Source organism: Talpa occidentalis, unplaced genomic scaffold, assembly GCF_014898055.3.
Source record: "Talpa occidentalis isolate TD23 unplaced genomic scaffold, MPIMG_talOcc4v2.1 talOcc4.10, whole genome shotgun sequence".
NCBI lineage: Eukaryota > Metazoa > Chordata > Mammalia > Eulipotyphla > Talpidae > Talpa > Talpa occidentalis.
This window is the reverse complement of record NW_023600993.1, coordinates 35,383,382-35,411,213: the sequence shown is the minus strand read 5'-3', so window position 1 is coordinate 35,411,213 and position 27,832 is coordinate 35,383,382. Positions and strand designations below refer to the sequence as shown.

Sequence of the window (27,832 nt, the reverse complement as noted above, 5' to 3'; positions counted from 1 at the left end):
CTGGGATTCCCGGCAAAGCCCAGCACCATCACTTCACACCACGCCCCAGCCCCATCACCTGGGCAGTCTCCAGGACCAACCCCTTCCCTGAGCATGAGGAGCTTGAGTTCAGAGAGGGAACAATGTCACCCTGAGGTCACACAGCAAATGGCGCCTAGCCAGGCCTGGGCAAGGGGTGACCAAAGTGACTTCTGCCACATAGAATAAGGGCTGTGCTTGCTGTTGACAGCCAGACACTTGGGAGCGTATATCTGCTCATCACTCCTATTTGAAGACCACAAAGAAACAGGCCCCCAGTAAACAAGGGGCCTCCATGCCTTGCTGGAGGTTTTTGCTGTGCAAAACAGGGCTGAGGAGCAGGGGACTGAGACAGTGGCTCTGGTCCTGGGGCCTGCGGGCGCAGGGCTGGGGTGGCTTCTCCTGAGTGGGTGGCTTCATGGCACCAGGTTCACCTTCTGGCGGCCTCTGTCAGCCATGCTCAGTTCTGATTAAAGATCATTAAACATGAAATTAGCCCGTTTGTGTAACGGGTCCCTGGGGTGACCGGTGATTATGACACGCAGATGGCCAAGAAGCCAGGCGGTGGGTGGGCAGCAGGGCCAGGATGGGTGGGGCCGGCACAGGCAGGCGAGGACCGGGTGGCAGGCGGCGGGCTGGGCTTTGTTGTCTCCCGCTCCTGTTGTGTAAACCCCCTTGTATTTCACAACAAATCACAGATAATTAATAAGTACATGCCCGTAATGAGCAGGCTTTTTAATAGAAGAAATTGGAAGATGCAGTGTCGAGTCATTATTTCACTCTTACCCAGACTCAGCTCTATTTTCCCATCTTCCTCACTCCCCCGGTCCTGCCTCCGCCAGTCTCTGCAGACAGGCTGCCTCTGACACTGCCTCCCAGCAGGGCTGCAGAGCAGAGGACCCTTGTGCTGGAGACAGGGAGTCTGGGGGGCTGTGACCCTGGTACCACATCACCCTGGAGCCTGTGGGGGCCCCTGAAGACGACCTGGCAGGGGGTGGGAGTGGGGCATAACCAATCTGACTCAGCCTGCCCTCCCTGAATGGGGCTCTGGGTTGGGGGGAGGGGCAGCCAGATCCCAGACCTTGGGGCTGGGTGTCTTGGCTGCACCTCGGGAGACTGAGCTGTTGAGTATTGAATCCTCTCTCCCCCACCAGGAGGAAGACATCATGTACTATGACGCCAAAGCCGATGCTGAGCTGGTGAGTGTCCCCACCTGCACTGAGGGTAGAAGGGGGGCTGCCAGAGCCCCCTGTAAAATGCATGTTAAAACTCACTGCTCTGCATTCTGAGTTCAACCCTGCAGAGCCCTGGTGGCACAAGCCCCCACCCTAACTTCCCAGGACTCCCTTGGGGCCCTGACTCCTGGGGCTATCTCTGTCACTAATGGGCACAGCTGCACTGTCCATGGGCAGAGTGATGGACCCCTCCTGTAGGTCAATTCAGTGGTCAGCATCAAGAGGGGCCCCTGAGTGCACAGAGTCAGGAGAGAAGGAGCAGCTGGGAAGGGCTTCCTGGAGGCGGGCAGGTGGGGCCAGGACACAGGATGCAGCACCGCTGAGTAAGTGCATTACAGGTCAGGACAGCTGCCTTCCCTGTGCCCATTCTCCAGACAAAGGTGAGGGCTCCAGGCCAGCTGCGGTCACCACCTCGGGAGTGGCATGGACTGACAGAACCCGGAGTTCCACTGCTCTTTTGCCTCCACGTCATTGACGGGTTGGGGCCACCCTGTGAGATAGTGAGGTCCCCATCACCAGAGGACCCACAGGAAAGCGATGTGACCATTGAGGAGACCTACAGAGGTGTCTAGAGTGTCTCAGGGCATGTGGAGCAGACAGTGTCTGGTGTCAAGGCCCAAGTCCACCTGCCTGCCTTTGAGACAAATGTTACTGAACCTGACTGTTTCCTCTGTAAACAGAAGTATCACAGCAGCTCAGTCTAGGGGCCCACCTGTGGTAGCTGGTGCAAGAACCCCAAAGTCCAGTTTTTCTCTCCCAGGCCTATCAGCCTAGGGGGGTTCCTGAGGTGAGCAGGTGTCCAATGATACCAGGAAGTGAGCAGGCTGGAAAGGAGCCCTGCACAGGGTCCATGGTGCCAGGCTGGCCTGGGTGAGTCTTCAGGAGGGCAGGCGGGCAGGGGGCCCGAGAAGGCGGGGTGGGTGGGCTAAAGCAGGTGTGCTTCCCCCTTGGCTGAGCCTCCGTGGCTTCCAGAGAAGTTGCTAAAATTAAAGCTGGAATCTGAAATTCAAATGAAGAGCGAACCTTTAATTAGACCCTGAATCTAATTCCTTACCCCCCCCCCAAGCAGCGGGCTGTAATTTTAGCAATCAGTGCATTAAATATAAACCAGGAGACTGCAGTTACCCACCGTACAAAACTCTGGGTGTGGGGGTGGCACTGAAGGGCTCCTTGACCAGCCTGGTGGCCCGCTCCCAAGCAGAAGACCCTGAATTCCCTGCTCCTAGAAGCCCCCAACTGTATCCAGAACCCCCAGCCCCTGGCTGTAAATCACTGATACCCTGACCCTGGCCCCTTAGGCATCTGTTGGGAAACTAAGAAAGGTCCAAGCAGGGAGATTCATCCTGGGCGGACCTGGGCTCAGGTCAGTTAGACCAAGTGCCAGCCCAGCCAGGCCCTGGTATAAATACCAGCACAAGCACGTTTGCTGACTCCCCTGCTTGTTGTGTTGTTTTGTTTTTTTAATCTTTGCCAGAGGTACAGTTAGAGATCTTTCTAGACCATTTACTTTTAAATTACCAGCCAGAAGGTGGGGGTGGGGGAAAGAGAAGGAAGGAAAAAGTTCGCCAGCTGATAGCTTATCAGAACGGAATCCAAATGTCACATTAGTTGGAAAAGTTGGGAGATTAAATTTTCCAGCGCCCTTCATCTGCCGCTGACATTTCGGGGGCTTTCTTCTCCCGCACCTCCCCCTCCTCTTTGCAGAACGTGAGTGGCGCACGCCTCAGAGGCAGCGGCTCTGCGCTCTGGCCTCCATGCTCCAAGGCTGCCTGCCCCAGCTTTACCCAACATCCAGGGGGTTCTGAGGGCCCTCCTAAGGCTTGCTGAAGTGGGCAGAGGGGCAGTACACTGGGTGAGGGGCAATGGGAGGGCAGCACAGGCTTGGATTTTGCTGTGCAAAATCTACCCTTGAGAAGCTGAAAGGGTGTTTGCTGCAGACCCTTCAAGCAGCGCTAACCCCCACCCAAGCCAGCGCACTACACCTCCCATCCAGGCAATAATTCATCCCCCAGGCCTGAGGGTGGACCTGGAGCACTCCCAGAAGAGGGAGAGCACATCTGGGTTGGGGGAGGCTTGAACAGGCAGGCCTGATCACCCCCTCCCTATAACAGACAAAGCCTGGACAAAGGATGGGGGTAGGGGGCGTACCAAGAGGTTAGCTCCCACAGGAGAGCCACAGGAAGAGAGGGAACCAGCTGGGCTGAGGGTGCTCATGAGGGTCTTGAGAGGCAGCAGGGGAACCTATGGATGATTCACTGTTTATATCCCTTCCTCCCAGAGCACAAAGCCCCCCGGCTCTTACTGCCTCAGTCTCCATCTTTCCTCAGCTGGCTTTTTCCCGTCTTCCCCTTCATTCTGCCACCATCTTCCCTCCCCTTCCCTCTGCACACCTGCACCCCTGCCTGCCCACCCCTCCTAGGCATCAGCACTGTAGTAGCAGACCCACTCCTGCCAGCCTGTGGTGGTGGGCGGGGGCACACTGCGCATGCCCAGCCTGCCCAGCCAAGAGATGCCGTAATTGGCACCTGTCAGACGGCTGCAGCTCGTTTTAGAAAGTCAACGGGAGCCTTTACCATCCTGCTGCCAGCAGGCACCGCAGACCCTCCCTCTGGAGGTCATCGGGTCCCAATGCGAGCCCCAGCTCAGCCCAGCTCTCCCCAGGATGGCCCCCCAACTCTGTCCCTAGAGTCACCTTGCTGCAGGGCCTGGTGCACCTCTCCCAGATGGGTCTAGGCCCTCTCCCTGGTGCCAGAGGAACCCCATGCAGGGATGGCCAGGGCCCAATGGGGTGGTGGGGTGCAGGGCTCCTGGGAAGGGCTGCCAGGGCTGCAGGAGGCATGTCCTTGTCAGCAGAGGTCTGCAGTCTACTCCGCACTGACTTTGAGCTCTGCCTCCTTTGCTGATAATTAATTTTCAAGGATGTGGGGAAGGGGTCAGTTTGGTTTTGGTTTTGGAATTTAGGTTTAGCAAATGTGAGGATTGGGGGTGTCAGGTGAGATCAAGGGCCTCCTAGGTGAGGGGTCCATACCCGTAGCCACCTATCCCTGTATCTCTCCATCCCTCTTTGTCTCTGACTGCAATAGTCTGTCTTTGAGATGCTGCTGGCCCTCCCCTGTCTGCCGACCCCACTCCACCGTTTCCCAGCCCTGACATGCTACCGGGGTTGGGGGGGTCCATTTCTGCAGGATGAACCTGAGAGTGAGGATGTGGAGAAGGGTTCCAAGGCCAACACCCTAAGGCTGGACTTCATTGAGGACTCAAACTTCAAGAACAAGGTCAACTATTCATACACAGCCGTGCAGATCCCCACGGACATCTACAAAGGCTGTAAGTATGCAGGGCAAGTGGGACAGGGGCATCACCCCACTGTCTGGACACTGTGATGTCCCAGGTGCATGCGCAGTGCCTTTCACCTCCAGCCACCTACCAGCAACTCTGTAACACCTCCTCCTCCTTGGCACAGGTAGAGGGAGGGAGGTAAGGAGAGGGTTTCCAGTCCAGAGCAGCCAGGGGCTAATGATGTGGGGAGGTGGGATGTGATAAAGGATGGTTAAGGTTTCAAGCGCTAGGAACTTGAGAAACCAGTACACTATAGCTAGAAGGATTTAAGTCAGACAAACAGAAGAACTTCCTGAAGATCTTAGAATGTGTAGGGGGGAGAGACCAAGAGACAAACATTGAATGGTGAGCTCTAGCTCCCTATTATTACTGATATAATTCTGTGGGTACCTACAAGGTCATCTCAGAATCCAAGGGGCCCACTGGTTAGGGGGTCAGAGGTCCCAGAGCCACTGGGTAATGTCCAAAATGCAGGGAATCCCTCAGGGTCCTCAGGGAGGCCCCCTCCACCCTTAGAGTCAGCCAACTGTGTAACCTAGGGGGTGGGGGTGAAGGAGGATGAACCCCTGCCTGCCCCCTCCACAGGCCGCCCACAGGCCACCTGCCCAAGCCAGTAGAGGGGCACTATCACAGGCAGGCATGCTAATTAAAACAGGAGCCACATCGTCCTCCCAAGTCACCCCTCACTACCCACACAAATTACATTTTATATGTTTTTTATTTACTGTGTCACTTTTAATTAAATCTGTAATCGCCTGCCTGAGGGGGCATGGTCCCGCTTTCCCAACTCAGTGTGATCTGAGAGTGTGAGCACGTGGGTGCGGGTGTGCGCACAGGGCCGAGGAGCAGGCCGCTTGCCGGGCAGGAGCGGGGCTGCTTGTGGGAGTGTGTCCTCCAGCACACGCTCGTGTGTGAAAGTGGTCCTGAGTACCCACAGGGACAGCCAGCCAGAGCATAGTCTTCTCTTGGCTCTTGACCTGAGTCAGGAACCCCCTTGCTAGCAGCTAGAATGGGACAGTCTGCCCTTAGCCTCTTACTGTGCATATGGGGAAACTGAGGCCAAGTGAGGGGTAGGATCTGCCAGGCAGACACTCCAGGGCAGGCAGTACTATGTAAACCATTTGAGAGCCTGACTTTATTTTTTCCTTAAAGAGAAAAATAGAAATTGTTCAACTCACTAAGTTTCTAAATTAGGAATGGGGCCATAACATACTGTTCAATAGGCACAGCCAATGCTAGAAATGGCTTTTGTTTTCACATTATGATCAGTTAAGGGAAGCCGCAGGGACAGAGAGAGGGGAGGGGAGGGATTAGGCCAGAGACTAGACGCAGCAGAGACCCACACTCTGGAGTGCGAGCGAGTGAGTAAGCAAAGGGCAGAGTGCCCAGGCGTGTGCCAGTGCCCCCTGGGCTGTACTCAGAGTGCTGAGAGTTGTGTCTTTGAATCCCAACTCCTCGTCTACGCGAAAGGTTCCAGTGCAGAGGCTCTGCTGAAGAGAAGAACAGCCTTAGACGACATTCTTCGGTTCTCCTTTGGGCTGAATCTCTTATGGGGATCTTGGGGGGACAGGGGCAGAGATAGTGGTGTTAGTGTTCCTCCCAGGAAGAAAGGAGGCCAAATAGACTAGGAGAAGAAACGACAGCCCCTAGGGAGTGGTGTGGTCCAGAGACCAGGCAGAAGCAGGGGTCCAGCTCCTGCTGTGCTTTCTGCATTTCCACATGCAGGACAGGTATGCTGCACTGGTGAAAACATGCCCCCCACATACAACAGGCAGACTCAGGGCTGTCCTGCGTGGGGGCGGGGGTCCTATCCAAGCTGTTCTGAGTCTGCCTGGGTTGCAGCATCTGCCGGATGGAATCCAGTCCTTTGCTCTGTGAGTGTGCATAGAAGAGGTACATCGAGGTACATAAAAGCAGCTCCTGAGCTTGGGGAAGGGAGGGAGGTTGCGAGGGCAAGACCCACTGGGGTCCTGTAGAGCAGAAGGGGACATAGGTATGAGCACCTGTGCCCAGAATGGCAGGCAGGCTGCTGGGCAGGTAGGTTTGGCAGTGAGAGGATCACTGCCTGGCTAGAAACACTGAGTGTAGATGCAGTTATATCTGATGAGGAGGGCAGGCCGTGTTGGGGTGCGCGTGCGCGTGGCTCTGTTGGAGCAGGATCATGGCACAGGCCCTGCCCCTCAAAGAGCCCCTGCCCCCGCCCCTGCCTGCTCCTGGCCCCAGTTGATTAATCATGGAGCTGAGTGGCTTCCAGCTTATCAGGTACCTTAATAGCTGAATAATTCCAGCCCCATCATCGGGCCCTTAATTGCTTTCTTGTGGCTGTAGCCCGGAGTGCATGCTGAGTGGGTGAGCTCCCAGAGGACCAGCTGCAAGCTCCAGGCAGCCTGCTGGACGGGCATCCCCGCTTACAGCTCCCTGCCACCTGGGTGGCCCCTCTCCTGGGGCCCCAGCTGCCCTGCTGATCATGCGGGACTTGGCTGAAGGACAGTCCGAGCTGTTTCTTTGAAGCCTGGGAGAGAGTAGGAGCAGGAAGTCTGCCTGGAGGAGCTGGTACAGACTAGCTGAGCCCTGGGGAATGAGGGAAAGTCTGGATTGGCAGGGGGTAGAAAAGCCTTTCGAAATCTGGGGCACATGCATGGGCATCACTGTGGTGAGGTGTGGCGGGGGACACTCCAGGCGCTCCCCACCCCAGCCCCCTGTATTCCCCACAGCCACTGTCATCCTCAATGAGCTCAATTGGACGGAGGCCCTGGAGAATGTGTTCATCGAGAACCGCAGGCAGGACCCCACACTGCTATGGCAGGTCTTTGGCAGTGCCACGGGGGTCACTCGCTACTACCCAGGTAGGTGCTAGCTCATCTCCCCAGTCTGCTCAGCACCCTGCCCTCCTCCATCTCCCGGCCCACTCTTCCTGGGCTCCGTGGGGGGTGGGAGGATAGTGACCGTGTAAGCTGTGACGTGGTCACGCCTGCAAGAGCTGCCTCCTGGGGTCCAACCCTTCCTTCAGCTACCACAGCAGTCCCCCTCACCTCCTTTCTTCCCACAGCCACCCCGTGGCGAGCTCCCAAGAAAATCGACCTTTACGACGTCCGAAGGAGACCCTGGTGAGCGAGCAAGGAGGGGCCGGGCAGGGACACCCCGAGCTCCGCCACCTCTCCTGCCTGCTCCCCTCCCTCCCGATATCCAGGCCTCTGAGCAGGGCGCAGCCAGCTCTATCCAATTTTCATTTCACACATCATTGCCACTGGAAAATGGATCCCATCACCCAGGCAGGCCTCCCAGCTGCCTCTGCCCCCCATCCACTGCCAGGCATTCCACCACCTCAGGACCAAGGGCTCGGGCCAGGGGAAGTTCCCAAGGGTTAGCATCTCTGTAGGGTTGGCCAGCCCCTGCCCCACCCCTACCCTCTCCCTGCCTCTCCTGCAGCACCCCTTGACCTCCTCCTTTCCTGCCACCTGTGCAGTCCTACACACAGCTAGCACTGTGCCCTTGGGACCGCGACACCAGGTCAGGAAACACAGCAAGTCACCAATGCCAGGGAACGTGCCTTCTGTTCCCTCCGACCACCTGCTTACCCCTCCCTGGGCTTGTTCACATGCCAGGGGACCGGGTGACTCATGTCGTGGGCAAGGACTATCTTATTACACGAGGAATCCTCGGTGCCTAAAAACCTGTCTGAACTATGCAGTAGATGGAATAGAAACACAGTGAACCAGATGTGGGGGAAGGAAGGACTCACAAGGTCCCAGCGAGGCCAGCCCTAACCGAGGCTTCTCCTGGGCAGGTATATCCAGGGGGCCTCATCGCCCAAGGACATGGTCATCATCGTGGACGTGTGAGTGGGCAAAGCTGGCGGGTGGGGTGGGGGCAGGGCAAGGGGCCAGAATCTGCTGCAGGGAGCATCACAGGGGAATGGCAAGAGAAAACCTGAGACCTACCTGGAGCCTGCATGACTTCCTCAGGAGTGGCAGTGTGAGCGGCTTGACCCTGAAGCTGATGAAGACGTCCGTCTGCGAGATGCTGGACACGCTGTCTGACGACGACTATGTAAATGTTGCCTCGGTGAGTGCCAAGGTGGCAGCCAGGCCAGGAAGGGGTCACCCCCACCCACATGCCACAGCTACCCAGCCTGGTCAGCCTGAGGCCACTGACCACTCTCACTGTCCCTGCAGTTCAACGAGAAGGCACAGCCCGTGTCATGCTTCACACACCTGGTGCAGGCCAATGTGCGCAACAAGAAGGTGTTCAAGGAAGCAGTGCAGGGCATGGTGGCCAAGGGCACCACAGGCTACAAAGCTGGCTTCGAGTATGCCTTCGACCAGCTACAGAACGTGAGCTCCACGGGTGGGCGCACGGGCGGCCGGGGCGGGCGAGGGCTGAGGCTTGAGGACACCAAGGATATCAAGGCGGATGGCCTTGTTAGTGCCCAACAAGCAGCTCACCATCTGTGTGGGTGAGGAGGGCCAGAGGGCCAGGTCCACCGTGGGAGGGAAACCCATCCTGGATGAGGGAGGGGTCGAGAGCCACCTGACACTACTCCTGCTCCTGCCCAGTCCAACATCACTCGCGCCAACTGCAATAAGATGATCATGATGTTCACGGACGGCGGGGAGGACCGCGTGCAGGACGTCTTTGAGAAGTACAATTGGCCCAACCGGACGGTGAGGCTCAGCCCTGGCGGGGGTCGCCCTAACCCAGACCCTGTACAGGGAGGGCTGCCTCTGGTGGCCAAGGCAGTAACCTCGAGCCCCACACAGGTGCGTGTGTTCACTTTCTCCGTGGGGCAGCACAACTATGACGTCACACCCCTGCAGTGGATGGCCTGTGCCAACAAAGGTAGCTCCTCCGGGTGTCACCACCCCGGCCTGCCTGCCTCGGCCTGCAGTACATCAGGGGGCTTGTCCACCTGTCCATCCATATGTCCATCTTCCCAGCTGCTCATTCAGCCACGACTTGTCCAGCTTTCCATATAAGTGACTGTCCATCTGTCTGACTGTCTAACTTGTCCTTCTGACTGAGCTCTTTCTGCCCATCTGTCCATGGTCCATCTGTCTCCCAGCCTGTCTGTTCCTGCATCTGTTTACTGGTCAACCCATCTCTCCATGCACCTGAGCCTGGTCTCCGGGTGGACTCTGAATGTCACTGGCACCCTAGAATGAGGGACTACAAGCCTCAGGCTCCCTTCACCCCAGTTCTGCATCCTTAAACCCCTGTACTCATGTCTCCTTCTGTAGCATCAGTTCCACTGACAGGGCAATGGCAGGGATCACTAAAGGGATATGAATTTGGGAAGCAGTGATGAAAAAGAGAGCATGAAAAAGAGAGGGTGCCTGAGGGACATGTCAGGGTTGTATTCATATCCCAGGATACTAGACCCCCAATCTCATGGGTCCTGAGCATCACCCAGGCCCACCTCTGCCTCCGCTTCCCTCACAGGTTACTATTTTGAGATCCCTTCTATTGGTGCCATCCGCATCAACACACAGGTGAGACTGTGGGGGGCCTCCTCCTCGCTTCTGCTTGGATGGCAGGAGGTGGGCTGCTATGGGGTGTGAGCGCCCCCTGGTGGCAAAGTGATGCATGGGGTGGCACAACAGGAAAGGTGCAGAGGGAGGGTCAATTCCTAACCCCTGACCACGCCCCCTCCTCAGGAATATCTAGATGTTTTGGGCAGGCCCATGGTGCTGGCAGGCAAAGAGGCCAAGCAGGTGCAATGGACCAACGTGTATGAGGATGCACTGGTAAGGTCTCTGGGAAAGGAAGGGGTGGGGCTGGCATCTTCTCCCATGGATATTCCCACATGGTCAGTTCCCTTCTGGCCCCCTCCGCCCAGGGAAGTAAAGCAAATAGAGGAGAAGGACAAGTAGTCTGTGCTTGAGGTCCTGCTCTGAAAGCTTGGGGTAGAGGCATAGCCAGCCACAGGAAACCAACCCATCCTTCTCTCCCTTCAGGGACTGGGGTTGGTGGTGACAGGGACCCTCCCTGTTTTCAACCTGACACAGGATGGCCCTGGGGAAAAGAAGGTGAGGTTCCTCACTGGGGAAGGGCAAGGCATGCCTGGAGCGGTTTGGTCATGCCCATCTGGGTTGGAGGAGGGATAGGCAGGCCTGCAAATGGATGGGGCAGCTGTTATGAGAAACTGTTGAGGCCTAGGGCATGAGGGGTGGGCAGAGACCGTCCCCTGGAATTGAGCCCATTGCAGACCCCCATGCCTCTGCTCCCAGAACCAGCTGATCCTGGGTGTGATGGGCATCGACGTGGCACTGAATGACATCAAGAGGCTGACTCCCAACTACACGGTGAGTGTCCACCACCCTGTGGCCACAAGCCAGGCTCAGTAGAGGTTATCACACCTCCGTGGAGGTGATGAGGTTATCACACCTCCGTGGAGACCTCTGAGTTCAGGCAGCCAGGGAAGGCTTCCAGAGGAGGTGGCCTTAGGCCTCCAACTGGAGTCAGCAGACTTTCTATAGGCCAGACTATCAATCATTTAGGCATGGCTAGCCTCTCTCCTCATATGCAATTCTGTGCTTTTATTGAGAAAAAGCCACAGACAAAATATAAATAAATGGGCATGGCTCTGTTTGAATACAGTTTTATTCGTGGATACTGAAATCTGAGTTTCAAATAATTTTTACATGTCACGAAAATCATTCAATCTTTATTGTTATTTAAAAATAAAGTTCCGGGCCTCCCTGGTGGCGCAAGGGGTTAAGCACCGCACTATGAGGTAATCCACAGTCTCTGCAGCACGGGTTCAATCCCCAGCCAGCCAGGGAGAAACCCACATGGTGTCGCCCGCTGCTCCCCTCAGCAGTGTGTTTCGGTCAGTCTGCCTGTGCTGTTCCCCACTCTATCTCTGGTGGATCCTCTCACCATCACCCCCCCATCTCTGGCCTGTACCCCAGCTCTTGTATGCATAAATAAATAAATCTTTAAAAAAAATAATAAAATTAAAAAATAAAGTTCCTTCTTAGCTCATAGCCATACAGTAACAGGTAGCAGGGCAGATGAGGCCCATGGGCCACAGCTCATTGACCCTTGGACTGTAGCAAAAACAGGCGTGTCCTGGGGAGAAATGAGATGAAGGCATACTGTGGGGACAGAAGGAACTCTCTGGGCCAAGGCCTGAGGGTGAAAACAGAATCATAAACCAAGTAAGGGGCAAGCTCAGTGTGGCTGGCCCAGGGCCTCTGGTGAGGGGAGTTTGGTTCTTGGTTGTGAGGCATGTGTGACAACAGTCCTAAACCTGGCCCTTGTGAAGGCCCTGTGTCATCAGCCCCATGTGCTGTGAGAAAACTGCCTCTGAGAGGTAAGGGCTCCAAGGTCCCACTAACTGAGGGCTTGGGCCATGAACCACCCTTCCCTGCCACCTGGAAGGAACTCCCCAGGCCTGTGGGATTGCTAAGATACTCTGCACTCTGTTGAGCTGGACACCAGGAGGCCAGAGCAGGGGGGCAGGGGGAGGCAGTCTTGTGAGCCAGTGGAGGTGGAGCAGCCCCCCTAACTGACAGCTCCCTGAGAACCAGGGATAGGGGTGAGAACTGCAGAGGCCACATCAAGTTGTGGCCCCTGGAGCTGGCCAGCCTCAACCAGGACTGGTGCATGAAGGGTACCTGCCTGCTGGGCTTGGCTTAAGAGGCAGACTTGGGGTTGCATGGCATGAGAGGGCCCTTGGGCCAACCAGACAGGGAAACAACACCTACTGAGGCAGGGGGAGCCTTGGGAGTCCCTGCCCAGCCATCTAGATCCTGAGTCCCCAATCTACACCCCCAGCTTGGTGCCAACGGCTACGTGTTTGCCATTGACCTGAACGGCTACGTGTTACTACACCCCAACCTTAAGCCCCAGGTGAGCCAGGTGGGTGGCCTGGAGGGGAGGTAAACCCTGTGAGATGGGGACTACTAACTTCCTGCCCTGCCACCCCTAGACCACCAACTTCCGGGAGCCTGTGACTCTGGACTTCCTGGATGCGGAGCTGGAGGATGAGAACAAGGAGGAGGTGAGAAGGAGGGGAGCGGGGATGGAGGCACACAGAGCAGAGGAAGATAGAGGCCCTGCCCCTCACGTCACTGGCCCTTCCAGATCCGCCGGAGCATGATTGACGGCAACAAGGGCCACAAGCAGATCAGAACATTGGTCAAGTCCCTGGATGAGGTGAGGTGATGGAGGGAGGACAGAGTCAGGATGGGCACCCTCTTGCTCCCTCACCCCACCCCTACCTGCTAGCCCAAGGACCTGACCCGGCCTCGGCCTCTCTTCCCAGAGATACATAGATGAGGTGATGCGGAACTACACCTGGGTGCCTATAAGGAGCACCAACTACAGGTGAGTGGGGCAAGGGCTGGGTGGGCAGGGAAGAGAGAGGTAGCCCCCAAACCAAAGTCTGAGCCGAAATGCTCCCTCCCTCTCTCATCACTGGTTCTCAGTGGCAGTGACCACAATCCCAGTAGGACGCCAGCAGCCAAGGCTGCTCACTCCACCCGAGGACACTGGGTCCCCGGGGTGGCGGGGGTGGGGGGGTGGCCACTGGCCCTTTAGGAACAAGAGCCACCTCGTGGGTGCACAGGACAGAGACCCTGCGACTAATATCTGCAGGGCTGTCACCCTCGCGTGTCACCCCTGCCTGGACTCTCCCGGGTATCAGCATCTTCTCAGGCATGCTCGAAAACAGCCACCCCAGCCTCGGAGCTGGGTTGGCCCAGTTAGTTCCCAAGGGGCGGTCCCGTTCACACCCTGGCACCAGCCCTGGACTGCCCCTCACATGTTGGTGCCAGCCCTGCTTTTAGCTGGGCCTCATGGCCTGAGTCTCTGGGGATCATGGCTCCCGCACATGGCAGCAGCCCCCAAACCCTCCACCCAAGCCAGAACAGAGTTGCTGATTGACAGTGTTCTGCCATCGAGGGGCTGCTGCTGACCAGATGGAGGAGGCTGACCGGGCAGGTGGTGTGTTGGGGGAAGCATCTTGGGAGAGGGTGGGCTGAGGGGTGGGGATTTGCTTTGTGGCTGGGCATTCTGAGGCCTCCAGGAGAGTTTGGGTAGTGGGGGATCCAGGCCTCTGGGTGTCTCCAGGGCGCTGTCTTCTCGGCCAAGAGTCTCCCACAGCTAACCAGGGAAAGCTGTCCCTGGTGGTCAGGGGAGGGAGCCACACCCTGGGCCTCTCCACCCAGCTCTAAGGCTACTTCGTGCTCCCCCTTTTTTCTCCTCCCCAGCCTCGGGTTAGTGCTCCCGCCCTACAGCACCTTCTACCTCCAAGCCAACCTCAGCGACCAGATCCTACAGGTCAAGTGTAAGTGGCCCGGCCCCTGCCTGTGCCCTGCGCCCCTGCCTCTGCCCCGCACCCTGGCACCCTGGCCGGCCCCAGGCAGCATAGCCAGCCACTTGCGGCAAGGCAGCCCCTCCTGCCCAGTCTGCCCACCCCCAGGCACCCGCAGGCTGGGGCACCGGCCATCGGAAAGTCTGTGGAAATCTGCATGCTCGCCTTTTCTCAGATTTGGTTCCAGATCATTCTCTCATGGTTTCTGTTGAGGTTTCTGTTTTTGGTTTCTCCTACTCCGTGTCTTCCCTCCTTAGCCTGCCTCCCTGACTCCCCGCACACCCCTGGGGCTGCATTCTTGGAAGACACCCCCTCATCTCTCCTTCCTCCCCTCCCCACAGCTCTCTCCCCCTGTGGTGCCATCCCCACAAGGTCTCTCTCTCCTCCTTGGCCCTGCTGCTGTTTTCCTCTCATTCACCCCCACTCAGCTCACCTCCACACTGCCACCTCTCCCCTCCTCCCACCCCCCAGCTCTTTGCCCTTCCTCTCTCCAGCCCTTTCTCCTTTCTCTTTCCTTCCCTACCCCCATCCTGCCTGTCCCCTCCCTGCACCCCCACCTGCCTCCCTGCACTCCCACCTTTTCCCTCCCCCCCTCCCTCCCTCCGCTCACTCCTTCCATCTCTCCCCCACCTTCCCTCCCTATCCCCGACCCGGCCCTTCCTTTCCCTCTTCAGTCTCTCTCCATCCGGGTCTCCAGCCCTCCTCCCTCCCGCTCCCCAGCTCCTTTGCTCCCCTCTTTCCTTCCCGGCTCCCCTCTCTCTTTTACCCCAGCTTCTGCCCTTTCTCCCCGCCCTCCTCCTCTGCCTGTGGCTCATCCCTGCATGTGTGCTCACCCTGGGCCTCCCCCGAGAGGCCTCTGGAGCCTGTGGCCCCGCCTGCCCATCGCCCGAGGTCACTGGGAGGGAGGCTGGGGCTCGGCCCCACCGGGCGCCCCCACCTGCCTGGCCGACTGGGGCTCATCTCCTTTAAGTTTTCTCGCTCTCTCTCTTTCTCTCTCATGTCGTTTTTTTGCAAGAAGTTTCCTTTCGGTATGATGATGAGACACAATATTTTCATTCAAACAGCCATTGAATAAAATATTGTTTGTGCCCCTCCCCTTCCCCTCCCCCTTTTCGTTTGTTTTTGTGTTTGTGTTGTTTTTGTTTTCCTCGCTTTCTCTCTTGGTGGACTGTCCCAGTGCCAATCAGCAAACTGAAGGGCAAGTATATTCAGAACCAGTGCACCCTCCTCCCCCACCCCACCCACCCTCACACCCCTGCTTGCCCCCCTCCCTGCCCAAGACCAGCCACACCCCTGCTCTCCAGGGCCCCCCCAGCATCCCCTTGACTCCACTAGTTCTTTCCTTTCCTGGGATCCCTAAACCTCTATGATTAGAGCCACAGCCCTTTGCCCTGACCTTGCCTTCAAGGTGGTCTCCAGCGTGTTCTGAGAGCTCAGAACCCCTCTTCCTCTGCACTCCTTCTGGGCAGGCCCCTGCCCCCTCCCACCCCACACCTTTGTCCCTCCAAGACAACTCAACAGTGGGGACAGGGCTGGATGCTTCTCCACCACCTCCCACCCAGCAGGGCAGGGGGCCTGAGATGCAGGGGGTAGATCAGCCCTCAGAAGGGTTATGGGAGCTGACTGGAAAGAGCCAGCTGCTTGAGGCTGCTTCTGGGATAGTTCCTCCTCTGACCCACTGGATTGGCTCCAGAAGCTGGCAGCCTCTACTCAAGATGACAGGAGACTCTGGAAGCCTCAGACCCTGACCCGGGGCAGGGGCAGGATAGGGTAGTGCATCCGGGCCAATGGGAACAATGCTATGGAGTCATTCTGGGTGCTGGCCTAGTTGCTGAAGCTCCTGTCTCATGCTTCCCCGCACTGCTCCCTGCCCTGCCCTAGGGTGCTAGATCTCCTGGGGAAGGTGGCTATGTAGGGAAAAGTTGCTCCCCAGGAAATAAGGGCAGATGCAGGGACCACAGGCCTGGTCAGGAATGAAAAGGAATCAGTCTGGACCCCAATAGCCAGCAAAGGAGCTTGGCAGGAATCTGGCTGGGTGTGAATAAAAAGGTGTGGCACTCACAGAGACTGACCGTACCAGATAACTTCTGGGAAAGGAAGGCAGTGAACTCGCAGACCTGGCAAAGAACTCAGGCAGTAAGAGAAGACAGCTCATCAGGGGCTCTGCCACCAGTGCGGAGGGAACCTGGGCAGATGAGGCATGAAGAGCCACAAGGGGAGTGCATCCTGGGTATCCATGGTCTGGAAGCAGGGAGGCACCAAGAAAGCTTAGGGGCCTGTCCATCCTAGTCTAGCAAAAGGGATGCAGTTGCTTCCACTGGCCCAGGTGGGGGTGGGGGGACTGCCCTATTCCCACTGGCTTGAGTTGTCTTTTCTCCCCCTCCCAACTGAGTTCATCCCCGTGACCCCAGAAATGCAGGGCCCTGGGAACAATGATAACTATAGCCTAGTCTCCCTTCCTGCTCCCCTACCTCCTTTTCTTTCTCCTCTTCCTCTGCCCCGCTCCAACCCTTTCCCTGTCGGCTTGTGTCCAAATCCCGCCTCACAGTCCTATCAGAAAGCAACAGTCCAACCAGTGACTGCCCAGCCCCTCCAGGTACCTCAGTCCCCCTTCCCCGGAATCTTGCAGTGCATTGTGGGAGTATTTGGAAATAGGAAAGACCCCTCTTCTGCAAAAATTAAGCCCCCAGGGGTGAAAGGGAGGTTAGAATCTGTGCAAAGACAGTATGGGAAGGTGGACTCCCCAGAGTGGGGAGTCAAGAGCAGAGGATACTTCCCAGATGCAGCCCAGCAAGATGGCCAGTGCAGCTGAACAGGGAGAGGCTGCAGAGGCGCCCGGTGGCCCTATCCCCAGAATCAGTCACAGCCCCACACAGAGATACACACATATATGCTCATGCAAACAGACATGCTTTCCATGCACATACACGCTCACACATGCCTGCTGAGGTCATAAGCCCGGGGCACAGGCCAGTTGGCATATCCCTCAACAGCATCCTCATGTCTTCTCTGGAGCCCTGGCAGCTCTGAGCCCAGACAGGTGCTAGGAGGAGACCTTGCTTTCCTTCCCCAACTGCTCCATGTGACCCAGGCCAAGAAGGCAGGTGTGAAAGGTTCAAGCAGCCGCCCTGTCCTCTCCCAGTTCCCAGACTCTCTTCCCACAGAGACACGGGACAAGGATGGGTGCAGAGGGCACCACAAACCAAAGCAGCCACAGGCACCTTGAGGTCTCCCCTCACACAGCTTCCTATTCCAGAGAGGGCCGCCTGACCCCACAATGCACTGCAGCCCACCCCAGATGCCCATGCTGCCCACGCTGTCTCTGGTTGGACTGTCTGTGCCCGTGAGGAACCCCTCGGTTTGGCCATGTTGATGCCTGACACAGAACAAAAGCAAGACCTACAAAAATGCAAACAGCTACAGCAAAGAAAGAGAGATAAAAATTCGCAGTCAAAAGCCAATTCCCTTCCTCAAAGTCTCTTTGGAGGCAAAGGAAGCTCAGCATGCGTTTTTTTCCATTATGGATGTGATAAGAGAGAGACTGGCACCTCCCCTAGACCATGCATATATATAGCAGTGTGTGTATATATATATGTGTGTGTGTGTGTCCGTGTATATGTGCTATACAGCCGTATGGAAGCATATACAGCCACGCCAAGGGACTCACTGCCGACAGAGGACCAGGCCCGGGCAACATATTGGCTATAACTGCCCTCCTCCTGCGATGCTGTAGTCTCCACAGGCCCTCCACCCCTCCCCACCCATCCCTTTTCTCTGGCTCGAACTTGAACGTGGAAGTGGCGGGTTCCCTCTTTGCTGGTGTCTCCCCCTCCCTCAAGCCACCCTCTTCCCTATCCCTCCAGCCCCATCAGCTCTGAGCCCCCTGGCCTCCCACCTCCCCAGCCCCCGCCGGATAACCCCCCGTTTCTGTTGCAGATTTTGAGTTCCTGCTCCCCAGCAGCTTTGAGTCTGAAGGACATGTTTTCATTGCTCCCAGGTAGCTTGCGTGTGGCCTTGCTGAGGCGTCCTCCCCACCCCAACCGCCCTGGCCCTGCCTCCTGCACTGCCGCCTAGAGCTCTGTGTGTCTGTCCTGTGCAGCGTCAGCCCCTGCCCCTGTGCATCGCCCCATATGTGCGGCCGTGTGCATACGGGGACCATGTAGCCACACCAGGCAGCAGTGGCCAGCGGCCCGCAGCTCCTGCTCCCACAGGCCTGAGGCAGGAGGGCTCTGGACTCTGCTGACTTTCCCTGCCCTCCCAGGCCACCAGGAAGGAGCCCTTTCTGCCCTGGGCTCCCTGTCTGCAGAAGCCCCTCACTAGGCAGCTGCTGCTCTGGTTTGTGGTGCCCTCTCCACCCCTCCACCCTGCACCTGTCCTTGTCCTGTGTCAGTCAGTGTTCGTGTGGGTCTGGGGGCCGAGCTAGCCAGAGCCCCTGTCAGCAGTGCCAAGTCTAGGTGTGGTGGCTTACTGAGGAGAGTCGGGGCTGGGGGGAAGGGGTAAAGGCTTTAAGGAGCTGCTCTCGCAAGTGAGGGGTCAGGGCCCAACAAGGCCCAACCTGAACCGTCCCTGGAGTAGCCACTTAGAATGTATACACACAACCTTGTGTGCACTCTCTCTGCCCGTTGGCCCATACCTGAGGTGGCCGAAAGGCCCCCAGAAGCCCTCTCCTGTGACCTTGGCTGTGAGGGCAGGTGGGTGCAGCTGACAGAGACCCATGGGCACTCTCGGGCACCACACGGGGGCTCTGGATTCCCCTCACCTCCATGTGTGCGCACGTGTGTGCATGCACCCACCAATTTCTCTGTGACTCTGTAGATGTGTGTTTGTATTTGTGAGTCATCGTGTGTGTTTGTGAGAGTCCAGTGGGAACGTATGAGAAGGCCTGTGTCGCCCACGTGACCCTGAGGGCAAGAACTGTGTTTGTTTTTGTCACCTTTGTGTCTTTGGCTCTTGATGGCTCAATAAACATGTGCTGGGTGAGTGAATGAAGTAACCCACAAAGGTGAACGCACATATTGTGTGGGGAAGGGGCTGCAGGTGACTTGTATTTCGAGCAGAGTTTTTGGGGCCCCTAGGTATATCAGGTGTGACCTCCACACATAAAAGTGCAGGCTGTGCACTGCAGAGGGCCTGGGGGCACGGACCAAGTGGACATTGAGACCTAGTCTCGGGTGCTGTCACCAAGCTGTGCGCCCCAGCACAGCCTGGGGAGGGAGCACATACTTTTAAATTCCCACAGCTGCTACCATGTGGGCAGGGAAGATCCCTAGTGGCAGGGCTGTGAATGAGGGATGGGCAGGAGAGAGCTCCATCTGACAGGGCAGAAGGCCTGCCTGCCAAGACTTCCTAAGGAGTAAAGCACCAAGTGGGCCTCCCGTATCCCACAGCCCCTATGCCCTCTGGACCCTGAGCCTGAGCCCAGCAAGGGCCTTGAGGAGGTGAGAGATTTGGCCTGTCCATCTCTGGAGGAAGAGCATTCTGGGCAGAGGGACCAGCCAGCTTCTGGACCCACATGCTTCCACCAACTTGTTGTCATCAGCTGTGATATAAAAAAGGTGAAGCTCATGGAGCCTGAGTGAGGTGCCCAAAGGTGAAAGAAAGCAGCAGGATAAGGTCTCAGCTTAGGTGCTGGTACTCTATCCACTGCGCCCACGGGACACTCCAGCACACGGGGGAGCCGGCCAGGAGGCATTTTCCAGAGCCTCTCAGGTACACTGTCTGGGTCCAGCTACACAAGAGACGTGGAAGCCTCGACAGGGCCATGCCCAGGAGGGAGAACCTGCCAGGGTGGAGGAAACAGACCCTCATTCTCAAGTCACCTTTCCCCTGTTCAGACCTGGCAGCCTGCCAGGCACCTAGTAGCTGCAGTCTGCAGGACCACACAAGGCCTTCCTGAGACCTGGGCTTCTCAGTACAGAGCCAGACAGGCCTGCTGGGAAGCCTTGACCCCACTGCCCTGTCCAGCCCCCCAAGCGCACTCTTCTTGCCCCTCCCCACCCCCAGAGAGTATTGCAAGGACCTGAATGCCTCAGACAACAACACTGAGTTCCTGAAAAACTTCATTGAGCTCATGGAGAAAGTGACTCCAGACTCCAAACAGTGTGAGTGCCTGGGGGGTTATCTGGGTCTGGGCAGTGTCCGAGGAGCATGGGAGTAGCCCCAAGGAACCCAGAGCCTGGGGAGGTGTGGAAATGTACAGGCCCAAGCCCCGGGCAGGACCTGGACTGGGTCATAAAGAAGGCTCCTCCTGGAATCTTGGGCATAGGGAGGAAGATGGGCAGGAAAACACAAGAAGATGCCCCCTCCATGCCTGCCCTCCCATTCCAGGCAACAACTTCCTTCTACACAACCTGATCTTGGACACAGGCATCACACAGCAACTGGTGGAGCGCGTGTGGAGGGACCAGGATCTCAACACGTAGGCAAAACCCAACCTTCAGGGGCAGGAAATTGGGATGGGCCCAGAGGCCCCGGCCCTGTCAGGCAGAAGGCAGACTTGTGACCTCACCTCCCTGCTGCCCCCAGGTACAGCCTTCTTGCTGTGTTCGCCTCCACTGATGGTGGCATCACCCGTGTCTTCCCCAACAAGTAAGTGACCTACCCCACTACCCAACATCTTGCCCCCACTTGGGAATCTGCCTCTATCCTGCTACCCAGAGGCATTCTGCTGAGACCACTATCCCCCACAAGCCACCCCTTCCACCAACTTCTGTTTCGGGTGATCAGGGCAGCAGAGGACTGGACGGAGAACCCTGAGCCCTTCAATGCCAGCTTTTACCGCCGCAGCCTAGATAACCATGGCTACATCTTCAAGCCTCCCCACCAGGATGGTGAGTGTCTTCCTAGGTGCCCAGCATCAGGTGGGATGCTGAGGTTTTCCTGTCTGCTCAGGCAGACCTAGACCTTGCTCTCTGAGAGCCCCCTCTCTGCTCTGGGACACAGGTTGGCAGAGACTGGGACAGATAAGAAGAGAGAACTAGACTGTGGCAAACACTATGCTGGGTAGTGGGCACTTAGCCTCGGGTTAGCCTGGGCTGGGGCTCCTGAGTCTGCAGGGCCCAGCGTGGAGCGATGAATGTGGCCACTCACTTCTGACCACCCTGCCCCACCCACTCCCAGCCCTATTAAGGCCACTCGAGCTAGAGAATGACACGGTGGGCATCCTCGTCAGCACGGCTGTGGAACTCAGTCTGGGCGGACGCACACTGAGGCCAGCAGGTAAATGCCTGTGACAGAGGCCAGGAAAGGTACTGCCCAGGCAGGCAGGTATTGATGGCCCTTTGCTTTCCCCCATAGTGGTGGGTGTTAAGCTGGACCTAGAGGCTTGGGCTGAGAAGTTCAAGGTGCTAGCCAGCAATCGTACCCACCAGGACCAGCCTCAGAAGGTACTTGGGCAGGGGTGGAGGCAGCACACCCAGCAGTACCCATTCTGGAGGACCCTACCGGTGCTCCCACTCGGAGTGGCTCCAGTGCCTATGGGGAGGCAGGGGTTGTTGCAGATGGCATGGGGACCCAGGTGTGTGAAGGGGGATGGAAAGGGGAAAACTGGTGGGCTCCTTATGGTCCTTGCTCTCTGCCCAGCAGTGCGGCCCCAGCAGCCACTGTGAAATGGACTGTGAGGTTAATAATGAGGTACGTGTTTACCTTTGTTTACCCCATTCCTGGATTTCTTAGTCCCAATTGCAACTCCCAGCCCATCCCTTGGCCTGTGGGTCTCAACATCCCCCCCTGACCACAGCTTTACCCAAAACTGGGGAAGGGCATTTGTACCCCCTCTACTCAACCACTGACTACTAGGGCCTGGGGAGCAAAGTCTGGGTCTAAGCCCTGAGCCCCTCCCCATCTTCCTCCATCTTCCCCACCTCTCAGGACCTGCTCTGTGTCCTCATCGATGATGGGGGCTTCCTGGTGCTGTCAAACCAGAACCATCAGTGGGACCAGGTGAGGATTAGAAAGAGGGTGGAAGGAGGGGGTGGGATTTGAGCCTTCTGGGGGTGTGGCACTGCCAGCCCTATGACTACAGCTCCCTCCCGGCATCCCCAGGTGGGGAGGTTCTTCAGTGAAGTGGATGCCAACCTGATGCTGGCCCTCTACAATAACTCCTTCTACACCCGCAAGGAGTCCTACGATTATCAGGCAGCCTGTGCCCCCCAGCCCCCTGGCAACCTGGGTGCCGCACCACGGGGTGTCTTTGTGGTGAGCCCCAGTGATACCTGGCCTGGAGGGAGGGACAACTTCCTACAGATGACCCCCATCTCTGATTGGAGAGCTAGGGGTAACCTGGGTCCAGGGCAGCAGTGGCAGCCACGCCCCTCTCTCCACTGCAGCCCACCATTGCAGATTTCCTTAACCTGGCCTGGTGGACTTCAGCTGCCACCTGGTGAGTCCTGGGAGGAAGGGAGAGGGCTCCAGAGAATTGGGGCAGGGCACTGGCCTCTGCTGACCACTCCCACTTGGTGACCCATGCCTTGCAGGTCCCTGTTCCAGCAGCTTCTCTATGGCCTTATCTACCACAGCTGGTTCCAGGCAGGTAGGTAGGGCTTTGGCGGCCCCTCCTCAAACCCCACTCCCCAACCTAGGCAGAGACCCACTCTAAAGGTAGGGCGGGGCTTCGGGCTGAGCAAGGCAGAAGCCCCAATCTTGTGGGGTGTACCGGTGGGGCTGAGGCGCTCTGGGCCCTCACAGACCCCGCCGAGGCCGAGGGGAACCCCGACGCGCGCGAGAGCAGCTGCGTCATGAAACAGACCCAGTACTACTTCGGCTCGGTGAACGTCTCCTACAACGCCATCATCGACTGCGGCAACTGCTCCAGGTGTCGGCGGGGAGCCGGGCGCGGGGGCCGGCGGGGCGGGGCGGGGCCGGGAGGCAGGGGCGGGGTCTGGGGGCAGGGGCGTGGCCGGGAGGCAGGAGGAGGGCCGGGAGGCAGGGGCGGGGCCGGGAGGCAGGGCGGGGCCGGGGGCAGGGGCGTGGCCGGGAGGCAGGAGCAGGGCCGGGAGGCAGGGGCGGGGCCGGGAGGCAGGGGCGGGGCCGGGAGGCAGGGCGGGGCCGGGAGGCAGGGGCGGGGCCGGGAGGCAGGGCGGGGCCGGGGGCAGGGGCGTGGCCGGGAGGCAGGAGCAGGGCCGGGAGGCAGGGGCGGGGCCGGGAGGCAGGGGCGGGGCCGGGAGGCAGGGCGGGGCAGGGGCGGGGCCTGGGCGGGGGCCGGGCGGGGCGAGTCTCAACGCCCCGCCTTTCTGTGCCGCCTCCAGGTTGTTTCACGCACAGAGACTGACTAACACCAACCTTCTCTTCGTGGTGGCGGAGAAGCCACTGTGCAGCCAGTGTGAGGCGGGTCGGCTGCTGCAGAAGGAGACACACTGTATCCTGCCCCCGCCCCTCCTCGCCGCCCGCGCCCCCTCCCTCCCTCCGCGCCCCCTCCGTGCCGCCGCCTCCTTGACTCCCCACCCATGCCCAGCGGACGGCCCGGAGCAGTGTGAGCTGGTGCAGAGACCGCGATACCGGAGAGGCCCGCACATCTGCTTCGACTACAACGCGACGGTGAGGAGAGGGACGGCGAACCTGACATCCAGCTCCCCGCCCCCAGGGCTAGCGGGGCCCTGGCCCTCCCCTGCCCCGGCCCGCCCCGGCCGACCTGCTCTTGGTCTTTTTCCGCAGGAAGATACGTCAGACTGCGGCCGCGGAGCCTCCTTCCCGCCGTCGCTGGGCGTTCTGGTCTCGCTGCAGCTGCTGCTGCTCCTGGGCCTGCCTCCGCGGCCGCAGCCTCAAGTCCACGCCCACGCCTCGCGCCGCCTCTGAACGCCGCCCCCACCCCGCAGGCCTACCCTCCTCTCACCCTCCCCACACTCCCCGCCTTAGAGCCTCGCCCCCTCCCTCACTGAAGGGACCTGAGCGTGCTAGACCCTCCCCTAGAGTCTGCACCTTAAAGTGGGGTTTCCCAAAGGAGGGCCCGTAGGTCTCTGGCCCCCAAGCCACGAGTCGCCGCTGAACTGTCCAATTGTCCCCCCAACACCCGCCCTCAGCCCCGTGCCCTCTCTTTCCCACCGGACTCACCCCCTCCAGGCTGGCACAGGGAAGCCACAGTACTGGTGCCAAACCAGGCCTCCACTGCCCACCCTGCCCCACCCCAAAGCTCCCTTTGTGTGGGAGATCTGGGCCTTTTCTCCTAACCTGCCCCTTCTGTCCCACCCAGGACCAAATTTGGATTTCCTGAGAATCACGGAGGAGGTTGAGATGGGCAGTTTGCGACCTTGTGCACCCCAGCTTAAGTTCAGGCAGGAGAGAGGTCCTGGGGCAGCCCCCCAATGGGCTTCTGTCCCTCTCAGGCTTAAAGCTCCCTTCCTTCACCCCCAAACCCTGCAGGTGTCAGGACAGTGACAGCAGCACTGGCTCAGATACAACCCCATACACACCTGGAGCCCGGAGGGCAGAAAATGGACTCCCATTAGACACACGGTGGAGGACACACACACACAAACACTCGCGCGCACACACACACACACCATGGGGTAGGGTGGAGGTGGGGGCTCACAAAGCCTTACACAAGGCTCGGGGTTGGTGGGAAAGTTGGCACTTGCACACTCAATCCACTGCTCACCACCCACCTCTAATGTGACCTGCGACAAACCCAACCGTCCTCCACCTCTAAAGCTGAATGTCAAAGCAGAAAAACAGTGCCAAATGCTGGGGCAGGGGTGAAGACCCCTCTGTCCCACCCTAGCCGCCAGTGTTCCCCAAACGCCCCTCACCCAGCCAGGTGCTCATTGTAACCATTTCTCACTAGTGTCAGGCCCCCAGTGGGACCACATGCCCCTGCCTGCACCCCTCGGCAGAGGGACCCTTACCAGACATTGCCCTTTGCCTTAGCAGGGGTGACTTGATCTCTCCTGGCTGGGCCCCCCACAACCTGGCCCTAACATACTCAGGCCTGTGCCCACCCCCTGTCTCCTTCCCATTCATACACACATCCCCTGCCCCCAGGAGGCCTATCTGCTTCTCCCTGCTGAACACACACTTGCACGTGCATACACACATACACTCTACACACACAGAAGCTGGGCCCAGGCACATCTCTTCACACCATTCATTCTGGTGATGTCCCTTAAGGGCATCCCAGCCTGGGGACCAGTGGGGGACTGAGGGCAGGGGAAAGTGGCCATGGGGCTCGGATGGACTGGGAGGAGGGGGGAGGGTGATGCATTAATTAATGGCTCCGTTAATTAATGTCATGTTGCTTGTTGCTTTCTCAGTGTGTGTGTATGGTCCATGCCCGCTGCTGGTGGCAGGGTGGGCGCCCATGCTGTACACCCAGCCTAGATGCCAGCCGTGTCTTGTGGGGGCGTGTGTGTAACCGTAGTGTAGTCAGGTGCTCAATGGAGAATATAAAAATAAAAAAGAATCAAACATATACAGAAAAATATATATTTTAAGTTTAAAAAACAGAAAAACAGACAAAACAATCCCCATCAGGTAGTTGTCCAACCCCCAGCTGGGTCTGATTCTTCTCATCACCCACCTGACCTGGCTGCCCCCTCACCTCAGGCTTGGGGGATTGGGGGGCCATTTCCTCTTCTCTGCCCTTTTTTTTTGGTTGTTCTATTTTGTACAGACAAGTCAGAAAAACAACAGTGACAAAAAAGTCAAGAAACTTTGTAAAATATCGTGTGTGTGATTCCTTGTAAAATATTTTCAAATGGTTTATTACAGAAGATCAGTTATTAAATAATGTTCATATTTTCACTTCAAATGGTTCCCATCCACTGTGTCTGCCCTGGGGTGAGGATTGGGGTGAAGACAAGTGACCATGACTTCAGAGTCCCACTTACTGCTCATCTGGGAGTGAAGGTCACAGCAATCCAGGCCGCCAGTAGGTGTAGGGCATGACACTTGCCAGGCCTCCTCAGTGCCAGATGCTATCTCTTATATAATCGTCTCAAAGCCTCTGAGAAAGGCTGTCTAAAAAAGTAATAAAAGGCCTCCTAAAGGCCCAAGGCCAGGAGGGTGAAGGAAAGTAGACATATAAAAGGCAGGTCTAGCGGGTGTTCCTGCCATAGGTCGGATCACCAGGGCCTAACAGGCAGGCTCATTACCTGGAGCAAAGGATGAGAACCTGGTTTGAGTCCAGGACTGAGGGCGTGAGGGCACAGTCCTAATGTTCTGGAAAGGCCAGGAACTGGCATGCCCACATGCACAACCTTCTATCCTGGCCCAGGGAGAATGGCCTTGTGCTCCCTGTGACTGTTGCCGCTCCTGTTGGAAACCAAAGCTGAGTCAGGTCTCCCTCGATCCAGTCCAACATCTTGTTCATTTTAATCGCAGCTTTTTTAATTTCAACACTAATTGGTATGACCTTTCCAAGTTCTTTCCAAGATAGACTTACAACCACCAGAGCAGAGGTTTCCTGGTGCTGCTGACACTCACTTCTATTAAAATACATACTCCACACTCACCTGGTGGGCCAGCTGAGTCCTCCCCACAACCTTAGAGTTAGGTACTAGTTTATTCCTGTTAAGTCAGATAAGTGAAATGAGACTTATCTGTGGTTTGGGGATAACAGAAATCCTTTCTCCCCCTATTAGAAGAGCAAGAAATGAGCAAGGATTTCAGGGAGGAAATCTAGCCTATGGCTGGGGAAACCTCAATGCTGAATAAATGGAGGACCTTTCAGGCCTTAGAGAAAACACCTTTAGTCACTCCTCCACAGGGGTCACCCACAGAGCAAGGACTTATAACCCCTAAATTAGCTCCTATGCCTGAAATAGCCTAGAAGTCTTGGGGTAGAGTTGCCAAGTACAGAACATCCAACCAAATTTGAATTTCAAATAAAGAATGAACGTTATGTAGTATGTTTTCCAGTATTGCATAGAACAAAACTATACTAAAAACATTTGGGACATGCTTATACTAAAAAATTATTTGTTGTTTATCTAATATTCAAATCTTACTAGGACCCCTTGTATTTTGGTTTGCTAAACTTGGAAATGCTGCCATGGGGTGACTTCCAGTGGGAACCCAGACCCTGAAGATAGTGTGTCAACATCCTTAATAACCTATGATTCACTGGCATTTGTATTGAAATCAGTGGATGAAAGGAAGGGATTTTGCACCTTTCAAATGCACTTTGTCACATAATTATTTTAATTACATTCACATGTTTTAAAAAGTAACTCATAGCAAAAAAAGCCAGCTTGCACAGGGCACAACGGGCCAGATGCCACTGATGCAATAAGAGTGGACCTGGGGCAGGCCTGGCCCGCGTGTGCAGAGACTCCTCTCTTCCTCTGGGTCAGGGATGAGAAGCCTCTGGTGAGAAGGAGCGTAACAGAGAGCAACCCTGCCTCTCCCCTTTGGGGACTGAAGACCTGAGTTCGAAATGAGGCGCCACCTCATTTGTTAGGACAGCCTGAGCCACACACTCCCTGTGCAGCCAGGGAGGCCTGGCAGATACACACTTCCGTCCCCTGGATTCTCACGGTAGGTCCCGTCACAGCTATTTTGTAAGTTCCATGAAATTGAGTTTCAAACGGTTTCAGGAACTCGGCGAATGTCACAGAGCCGCCAAATGGCAGAGCAAAAATTCCAACTTAGTCGGGACCCAATCACCCCACATAACCTGGGTCAAGCATCGACCGGGCGGCGGGAAGTTTCAGGAGTTCGAGCACCGTTACACACCCGGGGCCACCCGCGCTCCTCCCACACACCTACCGAGGACACACCCGCTCAGCTGTACGCGACCAGAGCCACTCTCCCCGGGACACTGAACAAGTGTGTGGCACGGAGCTGTGCGGCAGCCGGTACCCGCGCTCTCCAGAGGCAGCGGCGCTCGATCAATCTCCCCCAGACCCAGAGGAAACGGCCGGCGGGGCGTTCCGAGAACTACACCTCCCGAGCTCACGCTCACCACCGCCGGGAACGGCCGGGCGCACAG

The 27,832-nt window shown here is 57.4% G+C and overlaps 1 protein-coding gene and 2 long non-coding RNA genes across 4 annotated transcripts in view; 1 reads left to right on the top strand and 2 right to left on the bottom strand.

The window, feature by feature from the left end:
• CACNA2D2 (calcium voltage-gated channel auxiliary subunit alpha2delta 2) overlaps positions 1-25,876 on the top strand; it is a 134,907-nt gene extending 109,031 nt beyond the window's left edge. Inside the window, exons 5-38 of one of the 2 annotated variants that reach the window (XM_037529639.2) lie at positions 1,173-1,217; positions 4,439-4,580; positions 7,307-7,438; positions 7,642-7,699; positions 8,380-8,430; positions 8,558-8,657; positions 8,768-8,926; positions 9,149-9,256; positions 9,353-9,431; positions 10,032-10,081; positions 10,247-10,336; positions 10,547-10,618; positions 10,820-10,894; positions 12,372-12,446; positions 12,526-12,597; positions 12,681-12,752; positions 12,862-12,923; positions 13,808-13,884; positions 17,848-17,908; positions 19,915-20,012; positions 20,239-20,329; positions 20,437-20,499; positions 20,638-20,741; positions 21,031-21,129; positions 21,208-21,296; positions 21,496-21,543; positions 21,781-21,852; positions 21,955-22,107; positions 22,239-22,291; positions 22,386-22,441; positions 22,597-22,723; positions 23,157-23,266; positions 23,363-23,445; positions 23,563-25,876. In XM_037529639.2, the coding sequence (XP_037385536.1) occupies positions 1,173-1,217; positions 4,439-4,580; positions 7,307-7,438; positions 7,642-7,699; positions 8,380-8,430; positions 8,558-8,657; positions 8,768-8,926; positions 9,149-9,256; positions 9,353-9,431; positions 10,032-10,081; positions 10,247-10,336; positions 10,547-10,618; positions 10,820-10,894; positions 12,372-12,446; positions 12,526-12,597; positions 12,681-12,752; positions 12,862-12,923; positions 13,808-13,884; positions 17,848-17,908; positions 19,915-20,012; positions 20,239-20,329; positions 20,437-20,499; positions 20,638-20,741; positions 21,031-21,129; positions 21,208-21,296; positions 21,496-21,543; positions 21,781-21,852; positions 21,955-22,107; positions 22,239-22,291; positions 22,386-22,441; positions 22,597-22,723; positions 23,157-23,266; positions 23,363-23,445; positions 23,563-23,703 (2,967 nt within the window). In that variant the 3' untranslated portion in view covers positions 23,704-25,876. Of the gene's footprint in view, positions 1-1,172; positions 1,218-4,438; positions 4,581-7,306; positions 7,439-7,641; positions 7,700-8,379; positions 8,431-8,557; positions 8,658-8,767; positions 8,927-9,148; positions 9,257-9,352; positions 9,432-10,031; positions 10,082-10,246; positions 10,337-10,546; positions 10,619-10,819; positions 10,895-12,371; positions 12,447-12,525; positions 12,598-12,680; positions 12,753-12,861; positions 12,924-13,807; positions 13,885-17,847; positions 17,909-19,914; positions 20,013-20,238; positions 20,330-20,436; positions 20,500-20,637; positions 20,742-21,030; positions 21,130-21,207; positions 21,297-21,492; positions 21,544-21,780; positions 21,853-21,954; positions 22,108-22,238; positions 22,292-22,385; positions 22,442-22,596; positions 22,724-23,156; positions 23,267-23,362; positions 23,446-23,562 lie in introns of both variants that reach the window. The other variant, XM_037529631.2, reaches the window with a different exon arrangement.
• On the bottom strand, positions 720-23,668 carry LOC119260693 (uncharacterized). Its single transcript, XR_005128783.1, has 4 exons — positions 23,540-23,668; positions 23,191-23,247; positions 8,534-8,761; positions 720-2,252 (listed from the first exon to the last, which is right to left on the bottom strand). It is a non-coding gene; the product is annotated as an uncharacterized LOC119260693 (long non-coding RNA).
• LOC119260689 (uncharacterized) lies at positions 25,565-27,832 on the bottom strand. Its single transcript, XR_005128782.1, has 3 exons — positions 27,621-27,832; positions 25,995-26,154; positions 25,565-25,860 (listed from the first exon to the last, which is right to left on the bottom strand). It is a non-coding gene; the product is annotated as an uncharacterized LOC119260689 (long non-coding RNA).